This window comes from Galeopterus variegatus, unplaced genomic scaffold (assembly GCF_000696425.1).
Source record: "Galeopterus variegatus unplaced genomic scaffold, G_variegatus-3.0.2 Scaffold5396, whole genome shotgun sequence".
NCBI lineage: Eukaryota > Metazoa > Chordata > Mammalia > Dermoptera > Cynocephalidae > Galeopterus > Galeopterus variegatus.
Genome location: NW_007731507.1, coordinates 1,508 through 27,244, shown reverse-complemented (window position 1 = coordinate 27,244; position 25,737 = coordinate 1,508). Strand labels below are relative to the sequence as shown.

Below are 25,737 nucleotides of genomic sequence, written 5' to 3'. Positions count from 1 at the left end.
GAGGGGAGAGAATCCATCCCTCTGTATACCTTCCACGGTTTTGTACTTGGACTGATCTTACGTTTAGTCTGAGGAGAAAATCACTAACCTGATTTCAACTCAATCCTCTGTACTTAAAGATTATTTTCTCTCTACAATATTACTCTTACGTTTACCACAAACCTTAATGCTCATCTTTAGAAATATTTATAATGGTCTTTACCCAACCTGAAGATGAAAGAATTGGGCATAACCTAGCATGTTCTAGGTCCCACGACATCGATTCCCCCTTACAGGGTCTTTTCTTTACTTGTGTTGTAGGATACAATGATAGAAACATATTGTATGAAACTTTCCAGTGATATCCCCACTACATTATCTCATCAGATCCTCATGATAACCCTGTGAAGAAGTGCAGGGCAAGAAAATGAGCTCAAATAATTGATGTAATTTGTGCTGAGGCCACATAGTAAGTGGCAGAATCAGGATTAGGCTGACTGACTCCAAAAACAAAGTGCATTCCATTCCACTGTGTCTCAAATGCTTAAAACCCAAACGCACATGCGCACACACACACACGTGCGCGTGCACACACACACACACACACTTGCACTTGCCATTTAAAATTGCTGGGCTCTTACATCCATACTACCTTTTACTGTAGTAACTGGGCCTCTGCAACCAGAGAAACAGCCATAGGAAATATTGGGGTGGGGGGATAATGAACAGAGATATATTGTGCCCCTAGATGCCCTATTCTTTGGTTTGGTTGCTGTCTGTATTCTTGTGTCCTGTGACCTCACGTGCCAGCTTGAATGATCAGCCAGAGATGTAAGCAGCTGCAGATCCAAGATGTATCACCTGCCTGATAGCTCACTTCAGCTATCCTTCTGTGCCTGATCAGAACAATCAGAATGACCGCCAAGAGGTCAGACAGCACTGTAAGTGGCATCCTTCCAGTTCTGCAGGAATTATAAAACTGAGCCACATGGAGAAACTTGTTGGAATTGCCAGCATTAAAGACTGTATAGAATGTCAGTCTCTGATTGCCCTTTCTTGGCCGCACTGTGGAGACCAGATGCAGCCCTAAGGGAAGACGGAATGCTCCAGTGGGGAGTGTCTGCTATTCTAAAGAGCATGCATCCAGGACTTCATCTTTGGTTGTTATATAGAGCCCTTACAAGTATTTAACATGTTTATCCCTTCAGTTAAGAGTAATATATCTCTTCTAATAAGTGATCACTTCTAATAATCTCTTGTAAGTGACAGGTGATTGGAATTGCGACTTGTCCATAGAGAAGAAAGTAGACCCACATGATCTGAAGGGAAGAGGATAGGTGAGATAATAAAGACTGGGCATGGATCCTGTAGGATCAGGCCAGCAATTAGGAGAGGAGGCCAATTAATTTTTTTATTTTTAAAATAAGTGTAATGGAGATTTTACTGGGGAGATAAGAAAGTTTTCAGTACATATCAGAGGCAACAGTTACTGAATTCCTCTGTAGGCATCTCTGTTCTTCCCTCTTATAATCTTAGCTATCTCATTTCTCTCTTTCTCCTCCAGCTCCACAACCTCATCTATAGGTCTGTGCTTTCAACACCCAGCCAGTCTACGGGACCTCAAAGAGACAGGCTCTCTCTCCTCTTCCTGTGTTGTTCAAGTTTCACAATCTCTTGGGCTTTTCACATAACCCCTCTTCCCATCCTAACCTACTGCCTATGACAAGGTCATATTTAGATCCACACCCTCTGATGGTATGAACTCTGTCTTATATTTCTTTATATCTCTTATACTACCTAACAAAAATGCTATCCGAAATCCACAAAATTCCTGGTGATTTTTGTGTTAAGTACCAGACAAAATTAACATGTGAAATTGCTTTCAAAACCATCAAATGAAATAGAGATACAAATAGAGCTAGTCATTAAGTAAGAATCCCTGATCCCTCCAGAGCAAGACTCACATAGATCATAAAAGTTGCAACTCGGTTCCCAGACTTCATTCTGTATAGGGGGCTGCTTGGTGACTGAGACAAAAACAGAACATATCATTATTTTATGCAGATGGCACCAGAGTGACAGTCAGGATTCCACCATTAATATAGGGAGAGGTAAAGTGGGATGTCAAAGATGGGATATTTCCCTTAGCTATACCAAGTGGAGTATGTGCCCATCTTTGCTGGCATGTACTCAATACATTCTTTTTTTAAAAAAATAATTTATTAGATATTCATATAAATGAATTGTATACTAATCAAACAGAACTACTTGTCAATAGTGAAAATACTATATGAAGAGTTAATTGCATCTTTGGGTTTTCTGTGAAATAAAGAAACTAATACATACAACATTACAGGGAATTATTCTGTGGAATTCCAAATCACAAGACTGGAGTTCTCAATTATTCAGACCTTTGTTCTAAGACTTCACTTAGCATTCCCTGAAGCTCTGCAAGAGCTCTGCCTCAGAGAAATCAATAATGCCCTGGCTCCCTACCCCAGGAGATTGGTTATTGTTCCGTTGTTACCGTAGCGTGATCAAAGTGAGGCTCATAGTGCCCTCCGATCCCATAGTTCACCACCTGGAGATACTCTGCATAGGGAGGGTGGATGTCAAGGCCTGTGAGGGCAGCAATGCGGTGGTCAAGGGTCACCAGCATTGGGTCCACGGTGTCCTTCAGCCAGGCACTAAAATATACCACAGGTTAGAGCATCAGTGATCTGATGCCAGAAATGACTCGATGATGTCTGTGAGTGAATGAGTGGATGAATGAATGAATGAATGAATTATGTCAACTGCCAGAAGAAAGGAAGGAAGAGAGGGAGAGAGGAAGGGAGGGAAGTAAGATAGACACAAATGCCTAAGTACTCATCCCTCATGTTAAGCTTGCCCAGTCCACTTTGTGCTGTCTCAACATTCACATGTTCATTCATTCAAAAAAACATTCTCTGAGGCCCACTGAATGTCAGGCCCTTTGCTAGGTACTGAGGCTACAGAGTAAAGGTTCACAGCACTCAGGCACTGGGATGCAAAATCCCTGCCTTTAAAACTGCTATGTTGTAGTGACATCTCAACAGAGGGAGCAGGTGCAATAGAAAAAACTTAGGATTTAGACAAATAAGACCAGCCCCTGATCCTCTGTGTGATCCTAAGGCAGGTACTTAACCTTTAACTTCTATAAGGGTCAACGTGTTATCTATAAAATTGGAATGATAACGTCTCCTTCACAGACTTGTGAAGATTGTGAGAGACAACGTTTATGAAGATGCTTTGTAAGCTATACGTTAGTGATTACTGTTCAACACGGAAAAATCTCTGCTCTCCTGCTCTACTCCAAAACAAACCAGGATAGGTCAAAGGCCAGAGATCACAGTTCAGTTTCTCTTCCTGAATGTCTTGTTGAGGTTCTGACGAAGTAGAAATTTTGGAATCAGAATTTAGGTCCCTGGGAAATGAGGAAGTGGGGAATTACAAATAGGAACAGGACCTTCTGGGGAGAGCACGAAGGCTCTGAAGGGAAGAGCCTCGGCCTGATATTGGAAGACCACTTCTTTGCTCTTCGGATGATGTGTTAATTTGCTCTTTCTTCCATAGAGAGTGCATGCAAAGTGCTATGCCACGTGCTCTTTGGTGTACTAAGATACCCAGTACAAAGCTACTGCTTTTAAAGAGCTCATGGGTTATGTGGGAGAAGAAAACTACAAATACAACTAAGTACAAATTAAGGTAGAGTGAAAAAATGAGAAACAGACTTTAAAGTAAAGTGCTGGGGAGTACAGAGGAAAGAGAAGTTAATTCTACTGGAACACTGCAGGAAGATGGTGACATATGTGCCAAATTTTGAAGGGTGCATAAAATTTCAATAGATGCAAAACATATAGGGGTATTCCAGTCTAAAGAAACAGCATAAGCAGAAACATGCAAGTGTGACAATAAATAATAGGTGCAAATGCCAAAGCGTTTGGTCTATGAAAAGAAGTAACGGGATAAAGCTGAAAAGTAGGCTCAGGGCATAATATAGAAGGCTGAGGACACTGCGGTAGGGAATATGGACTTTACTTTGTGGATAATGGATATTCAGTGAAGGTATGTGAGCAGGAAAATAGTTTGGCAATTAGGAGTCCCTGGAGACCTTAGGAGTCCCTGGAGAGACCAGTTCCTGTGAAGCTGTGAGGACAGAACAACAATTCTAAGGGTTGAGAAGTGATGTGAGGGGAGAAAAAGGAGGGAGTTTCTTAATCTGAAAAGTGAAGAAAATACCACCTACTCCCCTAAAAGCAATGAATCTAAATAGAATGTTGAATTTTCTCTCTGACACTAGAATATCAGAAAGGTCAGAAAAAGCAATGAGGCTGAAGTCCCATGAACCTCCCAAAGTGTAGAGAATTATCCCTAATGGAAAATGTCCCTAAATGTACCAGACCAAATAAGTTAAGCCCAATGATTCTGAATCAAAGCTTTCAGCACCACCTCACTTCCCAGACAACACACACTAACCAGCCACCCCGAGGTCAGACATCTCCCCAGGACACTGACGTCCCTGCCTCCTCTTGCTATGTCACCAGCCCTTTCCTTACGGAGCAAACAAAGAGTTGCAGTGGGAGGTGGGCAGGGATGGAGGGAAGGGGATAAAGCTGGGCCCTACAGCTGGATCTGCACCTCTAGAGAAGCCATCCGGTCCAGAGTCTATTCATCCTCTTGCCCAATTGTTGGCAAGTCATGCTTTGAATATGAGTCAGGAGATGGGAATGGAGTCTTGTAAAGTCAAATTACAAATGGGGACAGGACTGTATTCTCTGGAAAAGCAATCTTGGTTAGGAGAAAAACTATATACTTATTTTTTGGTTTAGGGCATAGGAGCTTTGCCAAGTCTTTCTCTAATGACCTTCTAGTTAAATCCTCAGAGGATATTTCAAACTGGGAAAGGCTCTTGGGTGAGGAGAACGGAAATTTCTCCCTCTCAAAAAGAATGTAGAGACATAAACATGAACTACAAGTTCAATGGCATCTCTGATGGTCCCTTAATGGCTGTGGCTGACCTGGCAGGCAGCTGTGCCACCAGCTCAAGGGCAGGCAGCAGGTGTGACCAGGAGTCTCTGCTGAGGAACAGCTCTTCTTACCTTTTGCTGATGCGGTACTCCACTTCTAACTGCTTTTCCCCTGATGCCACCACTGATCTCTGTAGCTGGTGGGAAGGACATAAGACAAAGTCCAGGTGGTTATAATGCAAAGGAAAGGGCTCGGGCATTTCCACAGACACACCGCTCACCTAAGCATAAACATAGCAATTGGCAGTTCCTCCCTAATTAAAGGATGTTTGGCACATGGCACTTATTTAATGGTAGCTATCGATCTTGCAAAGAAAAAAATAAGTGACCAAAAAATTTTAGAGTTGAAAAGAACCTTTAGTACCACATCTGATAGACAGTAAGCACTCAGTAAAAGTTTGTTAAGCTGAAATAACTGATATTTGAATCCCTTTTGTATCTGCAAGGCTGTGAGTTAGGTAAGAACAAGGGCTATTTTTCATTCACCTTTGTATCTGGTGTCAAGCACAGGGCCTGACCTATGTAAGTACTCAGTAAGTGTCCATGAAATTAAATGAACACCTCCAACAACAGGAAACTCTCCTCCACACTCAGAGGCAGCCTGCTCCTTTTAAACAATTCTGACAAAAGTTCTTCCTTCCAGAAAATCAAAATCTGTTTTGCTGAAACTGCCTTGATAATGAAAAAACAACAGGTTTGAAGTCACTGATCTAACTGAAATGTCTCTATTTTGTTCTGAATGTCTGGATATAACATGTATACTATTTTTAAGCAAAGTGCCTCCTCACTGCAAAATCACTATACTAGGGACAGAAAGAGAAATATTATTTATTTACATAAGGATATGTGTACTTCTGCCTCTGCTATCAGAATATCAGCTCCACGAGGGCAAGGATTTGGTCATTTCTCAGTGCTATATCCCGAGGGTCCAGAGAAGGCNTAACCCCTCTTCCCATCCTAACCTACTGCCTATGACAAGGTCATATTTAGATCCACACCCTTTGATGGTATGAACTCTGTCTTATATTTCTTTATATCTCTTATACTACCTAACAAAAATGCTATCTGAAATCCACAAAATTCCTGGTGATTTTTGTGTTAAGTCCCAGACAAAATTAACATGTGAAATTGCTTTCAAAACCATCAAATGAAATAGAGATACAAATACTGATGGTATGAACTCTGTCTTATATTTCTTTATATCTCTTATACTACCTAACAAAAATGCTATCCGAAATCCACAAAATTCCTGGTGATTTTTGTGTTAAGTACCAGACAAAATTAACATGTGAAATTGCTTTCAAAACCATCAAATGAAATAGAGATACAAATAGAGCTAGTCATTAAGTAAGAATCCCTGATCCCTCCAGAGCAAGACTCACATAGATCATAAAAGTTGCAACTCGGTTCCCAGACTTCATTCTGTATAGGGGGCTGCTTGGTGACTGAGACAAAAACAGAACATATCATTATTTTATGCAGATGGCACCAGAGTGACAGTCAGGATTCCACCATTAATATAGGGAGAGGTAAAGTGGGATGTCAAAGATGGGATATTTCCCTTAGCTATACCAAGTGGAGTATGTGCCCATCTTTGCTGGCATGTACTCAATACATTCTTTTTTTAAAAAAATAATTTATTAGATATTCATATAAATGAATTGTATACTAATCAAACAGAACTACTTGTCAATAGTGAAAATACTATATGAAGAGTTAATTGCATCTTTGGGTTTTCTGTGAAATAAAGAAACTAATACATACAACATTACAGGGAATTATTCTGTGGAATTCCAAATCACAAGACTGGAGTTCTCAATTATTCAGACCTTTGTTCTAAGACTTCACTTAGCATTCCCTGAAGCTCTGCAAGAGCTCTGCCTCAGAGAAATCAATAATGCCCTGGCTCCCTACCCCAGGAGATTGGTTATTGTTCCGTTGTTACCGTAGCGTGATCAAAGTGAGGCTCATAGTGCCCTCCGATCCCATAGTTCACCACCTGGAGATACTCTGCATAGGGAGGGTGGATGTCAAGGCCTGTGAGGGCAGCAATGCGGTGGTCAAGGGTCACCAGCATTGGGTCCACGGTGTCCTTCAGCCAGGCACTAAAATATACCACAGGTTAGAGCATCAGTGATCTGATGCCAGAAATGACTCGATGATGTCTGTGAGTGAATGAGTGGATGAATGAATGAATGAATGAATTATGTCAACTGCCAGAAGAAAGGAAGGAAGAGAGGGAGAGAGGAAGGGAGGGAAGTAAGATAGACACAAATGCCTAAGTACTCATCCCTCATGTTAAGCTTGCCCAGTCCACTTTGTGCTGTCTCAACATTCACATGTTCATTCATTCAAAAAAACATTCTCTGAGGCCCACTGAATGTCAGGCCCTTTGCTAGGTACTGAGGCTACAGAGTAAAGGTTCACAGCACTCAGGCACTGGGATGCAAAATCCCTGCCTTTAAAACTGCTATGTTGTAGTGACATCTCAACAGAGGGAGCAGGTGCAATAGAAAAAACTTAGGATTTAGACAAATAAGACCAGCCCCTGATCCTCTGTGTGATCCTAAGGCAGGTACTTAACCTTTAACTTCTATAAGGGTCAACGTGTTATCTATAAAATTGGAATGATAACGTCTCCTTCACAGACTTGTGAAGATTGTGAGAGACAACGTTTATGAAGATGCTTTGTAAGCTATACGTTAGTGATTACTGTTCAACACGGAAAAATCTCTGCTCTCCTGCTCTACTCCAAAACAAACCAGGATAGGTCAAAGGCCAGAGATCACAGTTCAGTTTCTCTTCCTGAATGTCTTGTTGAGGTTCTGACGAAGTAGAAATTTTGGAATCAGAATTTAGGTCCCTGGGAAATGAGGAAGTGGGGAATTACAAATAGGAACAGGACCTTCTGGGGAGAGCACGAAGGCTCTGAAGGGAAGAGCCTCGGCCTGATATTGGAAGACCACTTCTTTGCTCTTCGGATGATGTGTTAATTTGCTCTTTCTTCCATAGAGAGTGCATGCAAAGTGCTATGCCACGTGCTCTTTGGTGTACTAAGATACCCAGTACAAAGCTACTGCTTTTAAAGAGCTCATGGGTTATGTGGGAGAAGAAAACTACAAATACAACTAAGTACAAATTAAGGTAGAGTGAAAAAATGAGAAACAGACTTTAAAGTAAAGTGCTGGGGAGTACAGAGGAAAGAGAAGTTAATTCTACTGGAACACTGCAGGAAGATGGTGACATATGTGCCAAATTTTGAAGGGTGCATAAAATTTCAATAGATGCAAAACATATAGGGGTATTCCAGTCTAAAGAAACAGCATAAGCAGAAACATGCAAGTGTGACAATAAATAATAGGTGCAAATGCCAAAGCGTTTGGTCTATGAAAAGAAGTAACGGGATAAAGCTGAAAAGTAGGCTCAGGGCATAATATAGAAGGCTGAGGACACTGCGGTAGGGAATATGGACTTTACTTTGTGGATAATGGATATTCAGTGAAGGTATGTGAGCAGGAAAATAGTTTGGCAATTAGGAGTCCCTGGAGACCTTAGGAGTCCCTGGAGAGACCAGTTCCTGTGAAGCTGTGAGGACAGAACAACAATTCTAAGGGTTGAGAAGTGATGTGAGGGGAGAAAAAGGAGGGAGTTTCTTAATCTGAAAAGTGAAGAAAATACCACCTACTCCCCTAAAAGCAATGAATCTAAATAGAATGTTGAATTTTCTCTCTGACACTAGAATATCAGAAAGGTCAGAAAAAGCAATGAGGCTGAAGTCCCATGAACCTCCCAAAGTGTAGAGAATTATCCCTAATGGAAAATGTCCCTAAATGTACCAGACCAAATAAGTTAAGCCCAATGATTCTGAATCAAAGCTTTCAGCACCACCTCACTTCCCAGACAACACACACTAACCAGCCACCCCGAGGTCAGACATCTCCCCAGGACACTGACGTCCCTGCCTCCTCTTGCTATGTCACCAGCCCTTTCCTTACGGAGCAAACAAAGAGTTGCAGTGGGAGGTGGGCAGGGATGGAGGGAAGGGGATAAAGCTGGGCCCTACAGCTGGATCTGCACCTCTAGAGAAGCCATCCGGTCCAGAGTCTATTCATCCTCTTGCCCAATTGTTGGCAAGTCATGCTTTGAATATGAGTCAGGAGATGGGAATGGAGTCTTGTAAAGTCAAATTACAAATGGGGACAGGACTGTATTCTCTGGAAAAGCAATCTTGGTTAGGAGAAAAACTATATACTTATTTTTTGGTTTAGGGCATAGGAGCTTTGCCAAGTCTTTCTCTAATGACCTTCTAGTTAAATCCTCAGAGGATATTTCAAACTGGGAAAGGCTCTTGGGTGAGGAGAACGGAAATTTCTCCCTCTCAAAAAGAATGTAGAGACATAAACATGAACTACAAGTTCAATGGCATCTCTGATGGTCCCTTAATGGCTGTGGCTGACCTGGCAGGCAGCTGTGCCACCAGCTCAAGGGCAGGCAGCAGGTGTGACCAGGAGTCTCTGCTGAGGAACAGCTCTTCTTACCTTTTGCTGATGCGGTACTCCACTTCTAACTGCTTTTCCCCTGATGCCACCACTGATCTCTGTAGCTGGTGGGAAGGACATAAGACAAAGTCCAGGTGGTTATAATGCAAAGGAAAGGGCTCGGGCATTTCCACAGACACACCGCTCACCTAAGCATAAACATAGCAATTGGCAGTTCCTCCCTAATTAAAGGATGTTTGGCACATGGCACTTATTTAATGGTAGCTATCGATCTTGCAAAGAAAAAAATAAGTGACCAAAAAATTTTAGAGTTGAAAAGAACCTTTAGTACCACATCTGATAGACAGTAAGCACTCAGTAAAAGTTTGTTAAGCTGAAATAACTGATATTTGAATCCCTTTTGTATCTGCAAGGCTGTGAGTTAGGTAAGAACAAGGGCTATTTTTCATTCACCTTTGTATCTGGTGTCAAGCACAGGGCCTGACCTATGTAAGTACTCAGTAAGTGTCCATGAAATTAAATGAACACCTCCAACAACAGGAAACTCTCCACACCCAGAGGCAGCCTGCTCCTTTTAAACAATTCTGACAAAAGTTCTTCCTTCCTGAAAATCAAAATCTGTTTTGCTGAAACTGCCTTGATTATGAAAAAACAACAGGTTTGAAGTCACTGATCTAACTGAAATGTCTCTATTTTGTTCTGAATTCCACACTCAGAGGCAGCCTGCTCCTTTTAAACAATTCTGACAAAAGTTCTTCCTTCCAGAAAATCAAAATCTGTTTTGCTGAAACTGCCTTGATAATGAAAAAACAACAGGTTTGAAGTCACTGATCTAACTGAAATGTCTCTATTTTGTTCTGAATGTCTGGATATAACATGTATACTATTTTTAAGCAAAGTGCCTCCTCACTGCAAAATCACTATACTAGGGACAGAAAGAGAAATATTATTTATTTACATAAGGATATGTGTACTTCTGCCTCTGCTATCAGAATATCAGCTCCACGAGGGCAAGGATTTGGTCATTTCTCAGTGCTATATCCCGAGGGTCCAGAGAAGGCCTGGCAGGGAGTAGGCGCTCAGTATTGGTGAAATGAACAAATGTATGAATGAAGCAGGGCCCTGCACTGACCGGCACTCAAGGGATTCAGACCCAGCCCTGGCCCTTCACAGGCAGTCAGAGCCGTGTCCAGGGCACTGAACTGCACCGAGACAGAAACCCTCTCCCTTTTCTCAGGCTTCTATAATGTCATCTTTCCAGCTGCTAAGCCAGATGAACAATCTTGGAAAAGCCTCTTCCTTTCCTTGGAAATGTTTCCCCATCTATAAAATGCAGCACTGGAACAGCATGTTCTTGGGAGTTCCTCTCAGCCTATCGCTATACAATATTAGTATGTGAGCAATCAGGTGACTGATATTGCATCTTTCTATCCTTCACCAGTTATTCCTGGCATCCTCTCTCGAGACATTCTTAGAGGAGAGATTCATAGAGGAGAGATGCTCTCTTCTGTTCTTTTAGGACAAAATCAATGGCTTAAAAACACACAGACACACAAAAATCCTAGGGAATCCTCCTTCTCTCAAGAAGCCACCTTGTACTTAATTCCTTTAACAAATGTTTACTGTCCATCTACAAGTCATTCATTTTTTGTCAGCACCACACTCTACCGTACAAGTCATTCATTTTTTGAAGCAAATATTTATTGATTCTCTGTGCTAAGCACTGTGCTAAGCATTGGAAAAACAATATATAAAACCAGACAATGTCCCTGCCCACAAGTCATCTAATGGGACTCTCACGGGCAAGTACAAGTGCTGTGGAAATACAGAGAAGGGCATCTAGCCCATTCTTATGAGGAACAAGAAGGCTTCCCAGGATGTTCTCAAGACACACTGGAATCATACAGGTGAAAAGACGTCAAGGGCAGAGCATTCCAGGCAGAGGGAACAGTGTGTGGCTGGAATGTCAGTGTCGAGTGCAAGGGGGAGATGTGGTAGGAGGGGCTGGCAGCAGCCAGGCCATGGAGCTTTGTAAGTATTTGAGGACAAAAGTGGCCCACTAAAGAGTTTAAGCAAGGGCTGGACATGGTCAGGTTTGACTTTTTAAAGATTACTCATGCTGCATCAGGCAGAACATAGAGCAAGGCGTTTCAAGAAAGATGAAATCTGATGCCTGCTAGTTTATATCCTACTTAGGGATACAGGATGCTAACCCATGAAACTGCAGGTGATGCCAGACAACACATAAATGGCAGAACAATTTAAAAATTAAGTATCAAAGAACTGGCAACAAAAGTTTTGAGTCCAGAGGAGGAATAGATTATTGTATGTGGCTCCAAAACGTGCTCTGAAAAAAATGTTCACTTAAAGAACCTATGAGAGTAGGCCAGAGTGGTCAGGGCTAGTGGGCCAAGGGAGATGTGGGGTTTCAGCTGAGTCCTTAAGGATGGATAGGATGCGGAGAGAGAGAAGTGACAAGACAGCATGCTTTGGGGAAGGGACAGTGAAGAGGAAGAGCGAAATTCAACACAAGCCACTGATGCATCTGTGCTCAGTTCCCATGGGGGAGCCACTGCCATATAAGCCCAGGGCTCCTTCCCAGGAGAGCCAAAGACCAGACAGGCCTCAGAAAACCCAGTGAGATGCTTCTCGGGGGAGGGTGTGTGGCAAGGTCTGTGCATGCCAAATGGATGACCTGGCCATGAAGGATTAAACGAACATCTCTGTGTGGGCCGCCTCGCCTGTCCTGTTACCACAGCAACAGAGCTGTTCTAAGGGAAAAGCAGCTGCTTGCCAAATGCCTCTGCTGGCTCACGGAGAAGCTGAAGCTGTTGAAAATACATTGTTCCAATTCACCAGTGGAGCTTAATCATCTCAAAAACCTCTGTACAAAGATTCTAGACTTGCCTGGAGGGGCTTCTAAATGAAATAATTATTGCTGCTCTTCTTCCTCTAATCCACATTTGCTGTCAGTCTTCCTTAAAATCATAAGCCTGATCATGTCACTTGCCCATTTAAAACTGTCCAGCAGCTTTCCCACTGCCTACAGGATAAAATCCAAACTCCCTGGCATGGCCTCTAAGGTGTCTGCTAACGGTGTCTCCCATCCAGCCTCATCTCCTATCACCTTCCATCTTTGCACACCTCAACCACCAAGCTTCTCCCTGTTGTCTGCACACGTCACATAGCAGGCCCTTGCACATGTTGTTTTGTCTTCCTGGCATACCCTTGCCACCTTCTTTCTCTGATGGACTTCACCTCCACAGCGAAGCCCTGTTCCCTCCTCTGCTCCCATCTTCTCTCCACCCACCTGCCGTTTCTTCAGAGAAAGGCTCACTTTTTGATGCTGTCATAGCACAACGCTCTGCACACACCTCAATTACAGCACAGATCACAGTGCATTGTAAACATTTCTTTTCCCGCATTATTCCAGAAAGATGCTGTGGCTTCATTATTGTAAAAGTTGAGCGCCAATCCCATGTCCATCACACAGCAGGCTCTGTTCTGTTGAATGACTAAATGGCAGCTCACCTGCCGTTTCCTCAGAGAAAGGCTCACTTTTTGATGCTGTCATAGCACAACGCTCTGCACACACCTCAATTACAGCACATATCACAGTGCATTGTAAACATTTCTTTTCCCACATTATTCCAGAAAGATGCTGTGGCTTCATTATTGTAAAAGTCGAGCGCCAATCCCATGTCCATCACACAGCAGGCTCTGTTCTGTTGAATGACTAAATGGCAGCTGGGATGAACAGCACAAGTTAAGATCATACTGTCTGGTTTGACTTAACTAATTCTGAGACAGTATTAATATGCTGTCTCTGGAGAGATAACCTGCTCACAGAAGTGGGGGAGACTGTTTTTTTTCCTAAATATTTACTGCACTTCCCAGGGGGAGGAGTAAACGTCCTCCCCATTGACACTAAGCTTGGTTGGGTGACTTGCAGGGCCTTCCCTGTGGAAGAATTAGATAGACACCTCCTGCTGATTGCAGTAGTGGCCACACGCTTTGCTTTGACCAATGAAATCTGGATGGAAGGAATGTCAAGCACTTCCAAGCAGAAGTTTTAAGAGCCAGCTCCTGTTTCCCATCCCTGTCTTTTTCCTCTCCCATGAGACTGGCAATATCCCAGACAGACATTGCTCTATCAGGCTGGGTCCCAGAGTGATAACAGTGTGGGACAGAGCTGCAGCCAACCTAAGACAGACATGTAATGTGAGAAAAAAGCAAACTTTCATTGTTGTTGTCTCTGAGATTTGGGGGCTGCTTGTTACGAAGCATAACTTAGCCTGAGTTAACTGATACAAGAAGGCAGAACAGCAGAGTGGTGATCAATGTACCTCTATGTTCCACTTGTGGCTCTAGCTACATGTGTCACCTTATCAAGTCCCTTCCCCTCCCTGGGCCTCAGTTTCCTCTTTAACAAAACAGTGAAGTTGAACTAGATAATCTTTCCACTCTAACTCTATAAATATGTGCTAGAATTTCACTTGCCCTGCCATTTCACCTTTTTTTTTCTTCTACCAATTATATGGAATGGTTAACATTTTTGAAGTGTTCCTTTTTATTTTTTAGGTTAAATTTACATACAATGATGCATGGGTCTCAAGTGGACCATTTGCTGAGTTTCAACAAATGCATACAACCATGTACCCCACAAGATACTGAGAGCACGTGCTCAACACCCCAGAAAATCCACTTGTACCTCATCCCAGTTAATCCTTCCCTTCCAGAGGCAACCGCTATTGTGATTTTTTCCACTCTGATTAGTTTTATGCGATGGTTGGCATTTTGGACTCCTGGACTGATGAAGTATCTAGTTGTTCAGGTTGCCTGTTCTCACACTCCTGAACTCCAGACATGTGAAGACAAAAAGGGAAGTGTTTAGCAGGCTTTGGGGACACTTACCCATGGTTCCGCAAGCTCTCTAAGTTTCTGAGCCTCTGAGTCACTGACAAAGTCATGGTAGAGAGCAACGTAGGGCTCCCGGTGGATGATCTCCTTCCGGATGGGCTGAAGCAGCAGGAAGGGGCTGGAATTGGCCTCATAAGAGCAGTAAAGGCTAGGGATCTGGTAGTGAGTGGGCTGGAAGGAAAGAGTAGAATCAGCATAAGAGAAGGAGGGTCCAGGAGCAGAAAACAAATCGGGGGAACTAAGGCACAAAATAACTGGAATGTGGGCCGGCCTGGTGGCGCACTGCTGCAGTGCGCCGCTTGGGAATGCGGCGGCACTCCTGCCGAGGGTTCGGATCCCACATACAGACCGGCCGCTCACTGGCTGAGCGAGGTGCGGGCGCAACACCGAGGGTTGCGATCCCGTTGCCGGTCCCGGTCTGGTGCGGGCATGACACTGAGGGTTGCGATCCGTTGCCGGTCACGAAAAAAGACAAAAACGAAAAAAAAAATAACTGGAATGCGAGAGATACAGAATGAGATTTGGGGACTCAGTGTAGTCACACTGAGGCTGTCCACGTGAGCTTTATTGTTTTTAATGCATCAGCTCTTTCCCTTCACATTGTCCCAATTCTAACTTCTCACTCTCTAGCAAAGCCTGTCCCCCTTTCTCTTTCTCTGAGGAATCCTACCTGGGAACCCAGGGTCTGACATAACCCTTCGTAGGTGTCTCGGGTCTGCAGGTGGGGTACATTGGGTCTCTGGATGACAGCCTCAGCTACCGCCTGGTTGGGGCTCTCTGCCAAGAGCCTTTCATATTTCAAGACATTCCTGGCCATCCTCTTATTATCTGGGCCTGGGAGAAATCAGAGTAGGAATAATAATTAACAAATACTGGCCCCAGGGAGTGCTGCCGAGGTTTCCGGCAGCTTCACTGCTGCATAGGATTGGCAAATGGACCCCCTGAATAATTCCTCACGTCAATGCACAGGAGGATGTAAGGCCCTCACTCCCAGAAGAGAACCCAGGGTTAAAAAGATTAACTTGGGCCTGGTAGATCTGAAGGTACAAAGGACTTTGGGAAGGAAAGTGGAACTTCACACTCTTAGACCACAGGATCATGAGGATGGCTGCTCTGGGATAGTGTGATGTCAGTTTTATACAGGGAAGAAGGACCTTCATTCATTCATTCATTCATTCATTTCCCATCCATTCAATAAATCTTCAGTGAACATCTACTATGTACTATATACTATGCTAGAGGCTAACCTCCTAAAGTTTAGAGTCTAATGGAGAAAAGGGACATTAAATTACCCCTTACAACAAAACTTGATAAGTAAGTGCAATAAAAGAGAGATCCAGAGAGCCAAAGCCTATAGCAGAGGGACTCAACCTATTCTTCCCTGGAGAAGTGGAAGCCAATTCATTCTTGGCTCCACTAGACCCTTCAAATTTCGCAACTGGCTGAGCACAGCAGTATGAGAAAAGGGGTTTTAGATGTTGGCTCTATCCTGGATTCCCACAGAGCCCTTGAGAAACCCAGTAAATCCTGTCTTGTTTGTGCCCACCTGTTTGTGCCCACTTTGGCTGGAAGGTGCACCAGGGGTTGGCAGCTACCCAGGGCCTGCTGGCCTCTCTCAGTGCATCTCAGAAGGAGGTGCTGAATTGTTCTAATGCTCCCAAAGCATCTTTCTCTGAGGAGCCCAATATGCTTCCTACCACCACCACCACCACCACCTTGGCAAAGGAGGAAAGGAGGGGGCAGAAATTACCATTCTTTATTTAACGAGAGGAGAAATGCAGTTTTAGAGTATGGAAATGATGAGCCCAAACACCAATGAAAATATTGCAAAGCTAGAAATGAAACTGGGAATTTCGATTTGCCCTGTCCTACTTAACCACCTATAACAGTACACAATTTGGGTTCTCTGGGAAAGGCACTGATTTCAATAGATCAAGCACAAAGAAATAAAGGAAGGTTGGGTTATGGTTTCGTTCATACCACTAAAATTACCCATGTGTTTCTGGACCATGCAGCTACTGTCTTATCCTACTGTCTGCTAAATTATCAGATCAGAGTAACACTACTAAATGGGTTCATTAAAAAGTTATGAATATATACAATTGTAACGTCCTACATGAAATACTTTATAAATATTAAAACTAATAATGATTGTCGTATCTTATTTTAGTACCTAATACCATATTAAAGGAAAACCTAGGAATCCATCTACCACCAAAATTTTAAGCAAATATATAATATATATATATAAAACTGCATGCAAAAATATCCAAGCAGAGAGCTGAGCTAGACAGTATCTCCCTCCTGTTTAACTCATTGTGTTTTCAGCAAAGCATTCCCTCAAAGGGATAGAAGCTGAACTCTGTGGCCACCTGGGCAGGATACCTGCATAGCAAAGTGAGCTCTGGTTTAAAGGGATGAACTCTGCAAGCAGCTGAAGTGAATAATCCTCTGAGTCACTCTCTTTCCTGCACACGCAGTGCACGTTGATTTCATTTATTCCAGGTCTACTTCCAAAACCTGGGTCTTTAAAATGCCTCTGAAAAAACCAGCTCCCAATCCTGAATTTGTTCCCATTGAAGCAACACTAATACATAACTGGCTGGGGTGGAAGAGGGAAGGGACAGCTTGATATCTTTTCCAACAACTTAAAAATTCAGCATTTTCCAACCAACTTAAAAATTCACCCCCCATGCATTGATCTGCATATAAGTAATACGTCATCCAAAATTTGAAATGTACCTGGATCATGAAATTAGAATAATAAAATAGATAGCTATATTTCACTTGCAGGAATTAAAGGCCAGGAACAGAAGGGATTTCCTGAAAGTCAGACCTGTGGCTGGTGTATCTTTTATCATTACGTACTGTAGAGAAGAAACTCTCGGGAGAGGCTAAGAGCACACGAAACATTTCCTGCCTATTAAAAAAAAAAAAAAAGGAAAGAAAAGAAAAGAAAGTGTTAACTGCACTGAGAATATCTCCTTTGACCAAATCATTTAATGGATTTTTTTAAAAAACGATAAAATATTCTTACCACAAATAGATTATAAGTCTCTGTGAAAGGAGCAGAAGCCGAGAAATGCAGAGGATTTGTGGTCCTGCTGCAAACCGGGTCTCATCAGTTTCCTCATTTACAAATGACTCATTACTATACTTACCAGGGAAGGTGGTAAAATCAATGAAGACAAACTTTCTTAAAGTGCCCTCAAATCTTCAAGTGTGCAAAACCACGTAATTGCAGGGTGTTGTTATTTGGTTGTATTTTATTATTAAACTTAATATGAAACTATAAAACCCTAGTAAAAATATAATTTGTTCTCCAGATTCAGTTCTTCCTAGAGTCTACAAAGTTAGTAGGAGGGGGGCAAAGGAAGAACTGAAATGGGAACATTCCCCCCTCCCAGTGCATAGGAATGAGCTCTCCCTGCAGCCATTCAACTGTAGGCTCAATGTGGTCAAAAGGAAACGGGCTTTCCAGACAAATCTGAGAACAAAATCCTGTACAGGTGGGCTGCAACCCTCTTCGTGCTGAACAATGACTAACTGATAGAAATGCATTTCCTCCCAATCATTTCATTTCAGAATATTAAAAATTCATTTTTAATGATAAAAGCAATAATTAGCACATTATAAAACACACGGAAAATGGAAAAAAATTACCCCACTAAAATCCAGGTACTGCTAGCACTTTGGATAGTTTTGGTGTAGTTATGTTTTTCACACATTTTCACATCCTGATTTTTTCACTTTATATCATCAGGAGTATTTTTATATTGCATAGTCTTCATAGACAGTATTTTTAAATGGCTGCATTTTATTCCATCCAGAAGCTACATCACAGAGGACCTAACCATTCTACTAGTCTTGGACATATTGATTGTTTCTAATTTTTTAATATCATGAATTATTCTGTCCTATATTTAACAGAGAAATAGTTAAGTAATCTATGGATATCTTGTAATGTCAGATATTAACTGAAGGTTATAGATTTTCAAACTCTTTGTGAGATGAAGAGAACTGAAATACAATTATACATATTTTTAAAACTCAAGAGCCTTGTAATGAAATAAAATGATACTTTATGAAGAACAAAGTTAGTTTCTTTTGGCATTGCAGTTCCATTTCTTTGGAAATGTGCACACTAAATAACATTAAATGAAAAAGGATAACACGTAGTATATAATATAATAATAATGCTTACAGTTACTTGAGTGCATGGCGTATGTCATGCATTGTGATAAGGACTTTGCATATATGAGAGTACTTCAAAAAGTTCATGGAAACATTGATCTTTTAATTTTATTTTTCCATGAACTTTTTGAAGTATCGTCATGTTAGCTCATTCACTCCTCACAACACTTTGAGGTGAGCATCATTTTTATTCCCCTTTTACAGATGAGAAAATTGAGGCCCAGGGAGGTTAAGTAAATTGCCCAAGTTTTCACAGAATTTGGACCCTGGTCTGTGTGATTCCAGAGCCTATGGTTTAACCACTACGCTTTACTGGCCATCATTACTGGCAGTTACTAAACATTTTTTTTTACTAAAATATATAATGAAAAAAAATATGTTAAATTTTATATGATAATGCAAGTCCCAATACATAGGGACTTTTACCTCTAATTTAGTAGGGGGAAGGAGTAACATAAATCATTAGTAAGACAAAGCCTTATGTTCTATTACTGTGGCATAAAAAAGAAGAAAGTGCTATAAAAGCACAAAGGAGGAAAGTCTGGGGAGTGAGGGGAATTAAAGAAGACTTCACAAAGTAGGTGACATTCGAGCTGTGTCTTGTAAGATGAACAGAATTTCACCAGACAAAGCACGATGTGGAAAGGGAGCGTCTACCAGTGAGCAGAAGAAAAATCTAAGTCATCAGAGTTAGGGGGAAACAAGACTAAGAATTAGGCACTGTTTTAAAGCCATCTTTCAGAGCAAGCAGCTTGAGTTTATCTTCTCTGAGTCTCTCCACGTCGACACTCCATTTTGTTCCTCTATTAAAATTCATCACTTCTCACCCTTTGTTACATCGCAGTTGTTCTGTTTTAGGTTTAATACATAGCAATGGAGCAGGAGAGTTAGGAAGAGCATGTAGAAAGTTTTACAACAAAATCCACTTACCAGGAACTTCCATGACAGGAACAGGACTGTTTGCTACACTGAGAATAAGTCTGTTTTGGCAGCAGCACGTGGGTTTGGACCACCGTAGGTTTAATACATAGCAATGGAGCAGGAGAGTTAGGAAGAGCATGTAGAAAGTTTTACAACAAAATCCACTTACCAGGAACTTCCATGACAGGAATAGGACTGTTTGCTACACTGAGAATAAGTCTGTTTTGGCAGCAGCACGTGGGTTTGGACCACCCACGTCCTCCTCCCTTTTCTCAGGAGAAGAGGGAAACAGAAAGGAATGTGGAGAGCAGAAATGGTTTATTAGCTTTGGAAGCTCCAGGGAAGAGGCTCCATGGCAATTTTTCCAAGCCTATTCTTGAAGACTGCACCGCTCTGGTGGGGAATGGGGTTAGCTATACAAAAGGATGGCAGTTGCTCTATTTAGGGAAATTAACTTGTAGGTGAGGCACAACAGGTAGTAGGTAACACCCAGAGGAGGCACTGAGGCTAGTCCTCTGCAACGGTGACTCTGGCTCTGTAGCCAGACACTAGTCATGTTACAGTTGGATAACAGTTGGACTCAACTGCAGATGGGAGAGGAAAACAATCAAACTTCTTCCCCCCTGATAATGTTATAGCATAGTATCTGTGAAGAGTTATGAGTTGCTGAGAGTGCAAAAGAGTGATCTACATTTGCCATGCACCCATCGAATATTTGTAAATGCAGCTACTGCTGGTACAGCTGAGAGACTGCCTCCTACGTGGGAAACAGTGACTGAAAAGCAGCCAGTGCATTGGTTAGAACACTGAACTAAGAGTCACACAGACCTGGGTTCTAATCCCAGCCCTATGAGTTTTGTGACAAGTTAGAAATCTTTTGAAGAGACAATTTAATCACACGTGAGATATAGAAATAATAAAATAACTGCCCTGCTTAAGTTGTATTTGGTCCTTTTAAGAAGGTGAAACTAAGAGACATGATAATTCTCAGAAAATTGTAAAACAGATATAAAGCATTACATTTATTGTGATAAGAGCAATGACCCTTACTTATTCCCCTACCTGGAAATAGGCAAAGGCCAAGTGATCCAAGGCATCTTCTAGACTTGCCTCATCCTCTGTCTTCCATTCTCCATATGATCCTCGGAAGAGACTGACAGCCTCCTCCAGCCATGGAATGGCATGGTAGTAATCCCCCATGTCATAGGCCACCTGTAGGGAACACAAATACCATCACTAAAGCCTTAGTCCACAGGTGGAGGAAAGGAAATGATGATTGTAAGAGTAAGAGGGCCTTTGAAACCCAAGAAGGCAAGTTTTAATCTCAAATTCATTTTAGTTCAATTGATTAAGCATCTATCATATACAAGTTATTGCAGTAGGCAGACAAGAGACACAAGAGATTTGAGGAACTTATAATCTGGAGGAGAAGAGAGATGTGAACTCATACTACTGCAATATGGGGCAGAATGGCCTGAGTGCTGAAGGAAAATGCATGTGTGCTGTGGGGCACAGAGAAGGGAGGAGATGGGAATCTCAGCAGGCATCGAAGAAGAGGCTTTGGAGACGGGTCTTCCTCACAGAAGGAAAAGACTTTCAATGAGCAGAGATTGGGAGGAAAAGCATGTTAAGAGAGTGGCAGAAACAAGTCAAGAATGTAGTCAAGTAGTCCACTGTGGCTGTAGCCTAAGTGAAAAGACACTGCAAATGAACTTAAAAAGGCAGAAGGGCTAAGCTAATGACAGTCCTGAATATCATGTTTTTAGGAAGATAGTGCTGGTAGCAATGTGAGGAATGGATTAAAGTCATCCATTTATTTATTTAATAGTTACTGAATATTTACTGTGAACCTGGTGGCCTGCCCTTAAAGAGTTTAAATCAAGTGAGGGGCACATGAGTAAACCAACAATTGCAACACAGTGCAGTAGAGACTGTAATGAAGGTAGGTATGGGAATGCGATGGGAGCTCAGTGGATCTGTTCTTCATTAAATGTTGGAATGCTGAGCAATATGGCCACATGTACCAGACATAGCCTCTGTCTCCTAATAGCTTATAGTTAACTAGAAAACCAGAGCTGCGGGTGGAATTTCCTGGAAGTCAATATTGGAGACAACATGGAATCATAAAGTCACAGAATTAGAAGAACTCTTACAAAGTGATCTAATTCAAGTATAACTTCCAGACAGGGAAAAACCTAGAGATAATGCAACTCTGTAACCTACATAATAAATCAATTCCTATCCCTGGTCTGCCATAGCCTGCTGTTTTATCTTTCTGGTCCTCAAGTTTCCTATTTGTAAAAAGGTTGAGCTGAAGAATAACAATCAAAAATGACTGAACTTTTCCTGCCAAATTAATAATTTAATTAAGATTTCCATGAGGAACTTCAAGCCCCATTAGTATGGTAGACTGAGATAACTGAAATTCTTCCAAACACAAATACTTAGAAATTTTGAATAAAATATAAAGGCATTTTATGATATATTTTCAAAAAAAAAAGGAAAATACCAGGTACCAGAAACAAGAAAGGAGTTAAAAACCCAGGCAATAAGCTTATGAGCAGATGCTGAAGCCACCTCGGAGGGGCGTGGATGTCAGTGTTAGTAACCTCGGGGTTAGTTACACCGTCCACATGAAGACATCAGATAAGTAGTCCTTAGACCTCTAAAAACCTAGGAATTGGAACAAGACACCCTCATAAAACTGGATTCCATGAAAAACTACACCTTAAGGAAAAAGTGTACTAAGGGGAAAGACAGATCAGAAAAAAATTTACTCACTGGCTTAAGGAGATAAAGTTGGTTTGTTTCTGTCTGGCCTCTTTGTAGGGAAATAAAATGTCTCCTTAGAATATTCTCCATTTCGAGCCTATACCTCACCTGAGTTTAGGGTTTGAATATGCACTATTCATATGGTCAAAGAACTCCCCAGGCCAATAAATCAATATAAAAATGGATCTAAGGCCAGTGATAGCACCAGAGTTCCTGGAAGAAAACCCAAATCCTCTCTGCAGGGATATTCCCATAACTCTCTTAGGGGAAAAATTGTCCCGCTGAAAATAAGCTCCCAATCAAACAGGACAAATTATATCAGGAAATAATCAAACATGAGCAAATGTCAACAGACACAATAGTACAGTGATGGAATTAGGTAACTAAAAGAGTTCCAGAAAACAGAAAGGCTTATTAGCAAATAACAATCCACGGAGGAAGGGACTGGGAAGTACAGATGAAACACATTTGGCCATCTGTTAATAATTATTGAAGCTTATTCTTTGACCCAGCAATACCACTCCCAGGTATTTATTCAAGAGAAACAAAAACAAATGTCTACAGAAGGACATACATAAGAATGTTAAAAGCAGCTTTATTCACAGTAGCCCAAACTGGAAACAATCCAAGTTCCATCAACTGGAGATCGGATGAAGAATTTGTGGCGTATTCATATAATGGAATACTGCTCAGTGATAAGGAATGAAACTACTAATAAATGCAACAACGTGGATGACTTTCACAGATACAATGTGCTGAGTGAAAGAATCTGGACTCAAAAGAGTATACATACTGTAGGTTTCAGGACAATGGTTACCTGGGCAGGGGAGAGTAGAGCAGGAAGGGTGGCGGGTGGTGAGAAAGAAAAAGAGCGGAGCTTTAGCTTTATGTAACATCTTTTTTTAAAAAAAAAAAAAAAAAAGAAACCAATATAGCAAAATTTGAACATATATTTCATTTCAGTTACATATATAATTGCTTATTATATTATTTTAGGTACTCTTCTTATATTTGAAATGTTTTATCTTTCAAAATAAGTAAATAAATACAGAAATAAAGATTGCCAGTGAGACTTTCAGGAAGTGAATTACTAAATCTACAACATATGGTTTTAGTTTCAGAATAGCCTCACTAATGAAGCATATGTTGGCACCATACATCAAGCTATTTTAACTGGCTTAAGTTTAAATTGGCAATGAACAAGATGACTGAGCTCTGATCCTGCTCAGGATCTCAGAAAAGGGAAAACAGCACGTAGAGTGACTCAGGGCTACCCTCTCTGCATTAGTTTGTAAGACTGATTCCTGAAACTTGGAATCAGGACACACGAGGCCCACTCAGCTCTGCTAATGAACACTGTAGGAGCCAGGAAAAATCACTTTCCTGCAATACGCATCTTCCAAAATATTAAAAAATATTTACTTCATTGCTTCTTAAGGCAAAGGCTGGCAAAGCATATATCATAAAATGATCTCAAGTGTGATTATAACTTATGATCAAAGGTGAGTTAAATACCTCATAGGGGGGTTCCTGAAGAATATTTCCTCAAGTAATGTTAAAGTGATGAGATGTCCTCAGTTTTTTGACAGTATTTTAATTTAGCATTCTAAATGCTTAGGAAATGTTGCAAGGGATTCCAGAAAGTCTCAGGAGGCTGAGTTTCCATGATCTTACCTTCACGCCACCATCTCTTATCCCTTTCTCCAGCCTTCCCCCTGCTTTCCCTTCCCACCAGTGGTTCATCTACTGGCAGCATGCTAGAGTTAGGGTGACCAAAGGACCATTTTGTCCAGTTTATGTCTGTTGTCCTGGCATAATTAATAACACTCCTTTCACTCTCAAGAGTGTCCTAAGTGTATGATCACCTTAGCTATCACGGAAAGAGTGTGGATTCGGAGTTAAAAGACTGGCCTAAAAATTTAGTTCTGCTACTAAAATTGTATAACTTTAGGCATGTTATTTCACATCTCTGAACCTTGGTTTCTTTCTCTGAAAAGGGAAATAATATCAAATTTCCAAGGTTACTGTAAGTATTAGAAATCAGAACATAGTCATTTCACCCACAAGTAACCAGAGCCTAGCAGTCATCCTTCTCCCTGACTGTCATTACCTTGCCAACTTGGAAGCAGTCGTCTCCTGTGAGGGAGAAGAGCCTTCTAGGACTGTACAGATCAGTCACGGCAGAGCCAGTGACTCTCTGAAAGACCCCTCGGGCCAGGCCCTTCACATTGAGCATGTACACGTCCTGCAGCCGCATCAGGGCCCTTGCAGCTCCCTCAAGGTCCTCAAAGGCCGGAAGGTCTTGCTCCACCTTCTCATAACCATCTTTCAGAGCTATAAAAGCATAAAAACATCAATTCGCCATTCAAAAAGCAGATGTTGAGCATTAATACATACAAGGCATGACCACCTGTTCAAATATTTCATGAGATAACGTTTTATTTATCTTTGTGTTCTCAGTGGCAAGCCCACTTCCTGGCAGAGTGGGTGCTTAATACAATTTTCTGAATGAGGAACGTTCTGAATGAGTGAATGCGCAGTAAAAAATACGGCACACACCTTCACACATTGTCTCCAAGAATCTTGCCCTTTGTGGGGACAACTCTTCTTCCTCATAACTCTTAAGTTCAAAGGAGAATAAATTAGGAAAGTGGTCTTGCTACATACAATCACACTGTAGTGACAATTTAACAAAATAGAAACTATTAGAAGACCACCACTTTCTGCACATATATAAGTGGGATGATACATCCTGCACTTCTTCACAGGGTGGTAATGGAGATCGGTGAGATAGTGGATATGAAACACTTTCTAACATATAGTCATATAAGCCCATTAGCAAGGGACCTACTTCTTTGTACTCAGGAGAGCTAAGGAGATCAAGTAATACCTATTCCGTTATGCTTAATCCCATCCCATCAGAATCTCTCTCCTTACCACTAAGGCAGGAGATAGAATCTTCTCTCCTAGCCTCCAGCCCTCCTCCTCATTACCTTGGATGTTCTCACTGGCCTCCAGACTATGCACCACATTCCTCCAGTCAGACTGCAGGCGTTTGATAAGAGTAAATGCAAGGAGAGGGTTAGCCACAGGGGTTGCTGAATCCTCATGTAAAGAAAGTACCTTGTCATAGAATCTGAAAGAGAGGAGTAGAATGATCTCACCTCCTGATGCAACCGCTACCGCTAGGAAGGTTGGCATGGTGTGTATACATGAAGAGTAGCTAAAACTGAAATGCTGAACATCTTGAGACTCATGTAATGGTCTAACCAAAAAGCCATGCAAGCACAAAGAACACGAAAACTACAAATATGACAAAGGTAGGCCCACTCATTTGTTCACTGAATGAATCAGTCTATACAAATTACTATACGACAGGTACCATGCTAGATGCTAGAGATACA

The 25,737-nt window shown here is 41.7% G+C and overlaps 1 protein-coding gene across 1 annotated transcript in view; it reads right to left on the bottom strand.

The window, feature by feature from the left end:
* The window catches only part of P4HA3 (prolyl 4-hydroxylase, alpha polypeptide III), a 30,705-nt gene extending 5,239 nt beyond the window's left edge, over window positions 1–25,466 (bottom strand). Inside the window, exons 1-9 of the mRNA XM_008589355.1 lie at window positions 25,327–25,466; window positions 24,444–24,667; window positions 20,624–20,773; window positions 17,315–17,366; window positions 15,117–15,280; window positions 14,441–14,617; window positions 9,566–9,630; window positions 6,973–7,132; window positions 6,410–6,472 (exon numbers count right to left, since the gene is read on the bottom strand). Of these exons, the coding sequence (XP_008587577.1) occupies window positions 6,410–6,472; window positions 6,973–7,132; window positions 9,566–9,630; window positions 14,441–14,617; window positions 15,117–15,280; window positions 17,315–17,366; window positions 20,624–20,773; window positions 24,444–24,590 (978 nt within the window). The 5' untranslated portion in view covers window positions 24,591–24,667; window positions 25,327–25,466. The remainder of the gene's footprint in view (window positions 1–6,409; window positions 6,473–6,972; window positions 7,133–9,565; window positions 9,631–14,440; window positions 14,618–15,116; window positions 15,281–17,314; window positions 17,367–20,623; window positions 20,774–24,443; window positions 24,668–25,326) is intronic.
* Window positions 25,467–25,737: the final 271 nt, after the last annotated feature.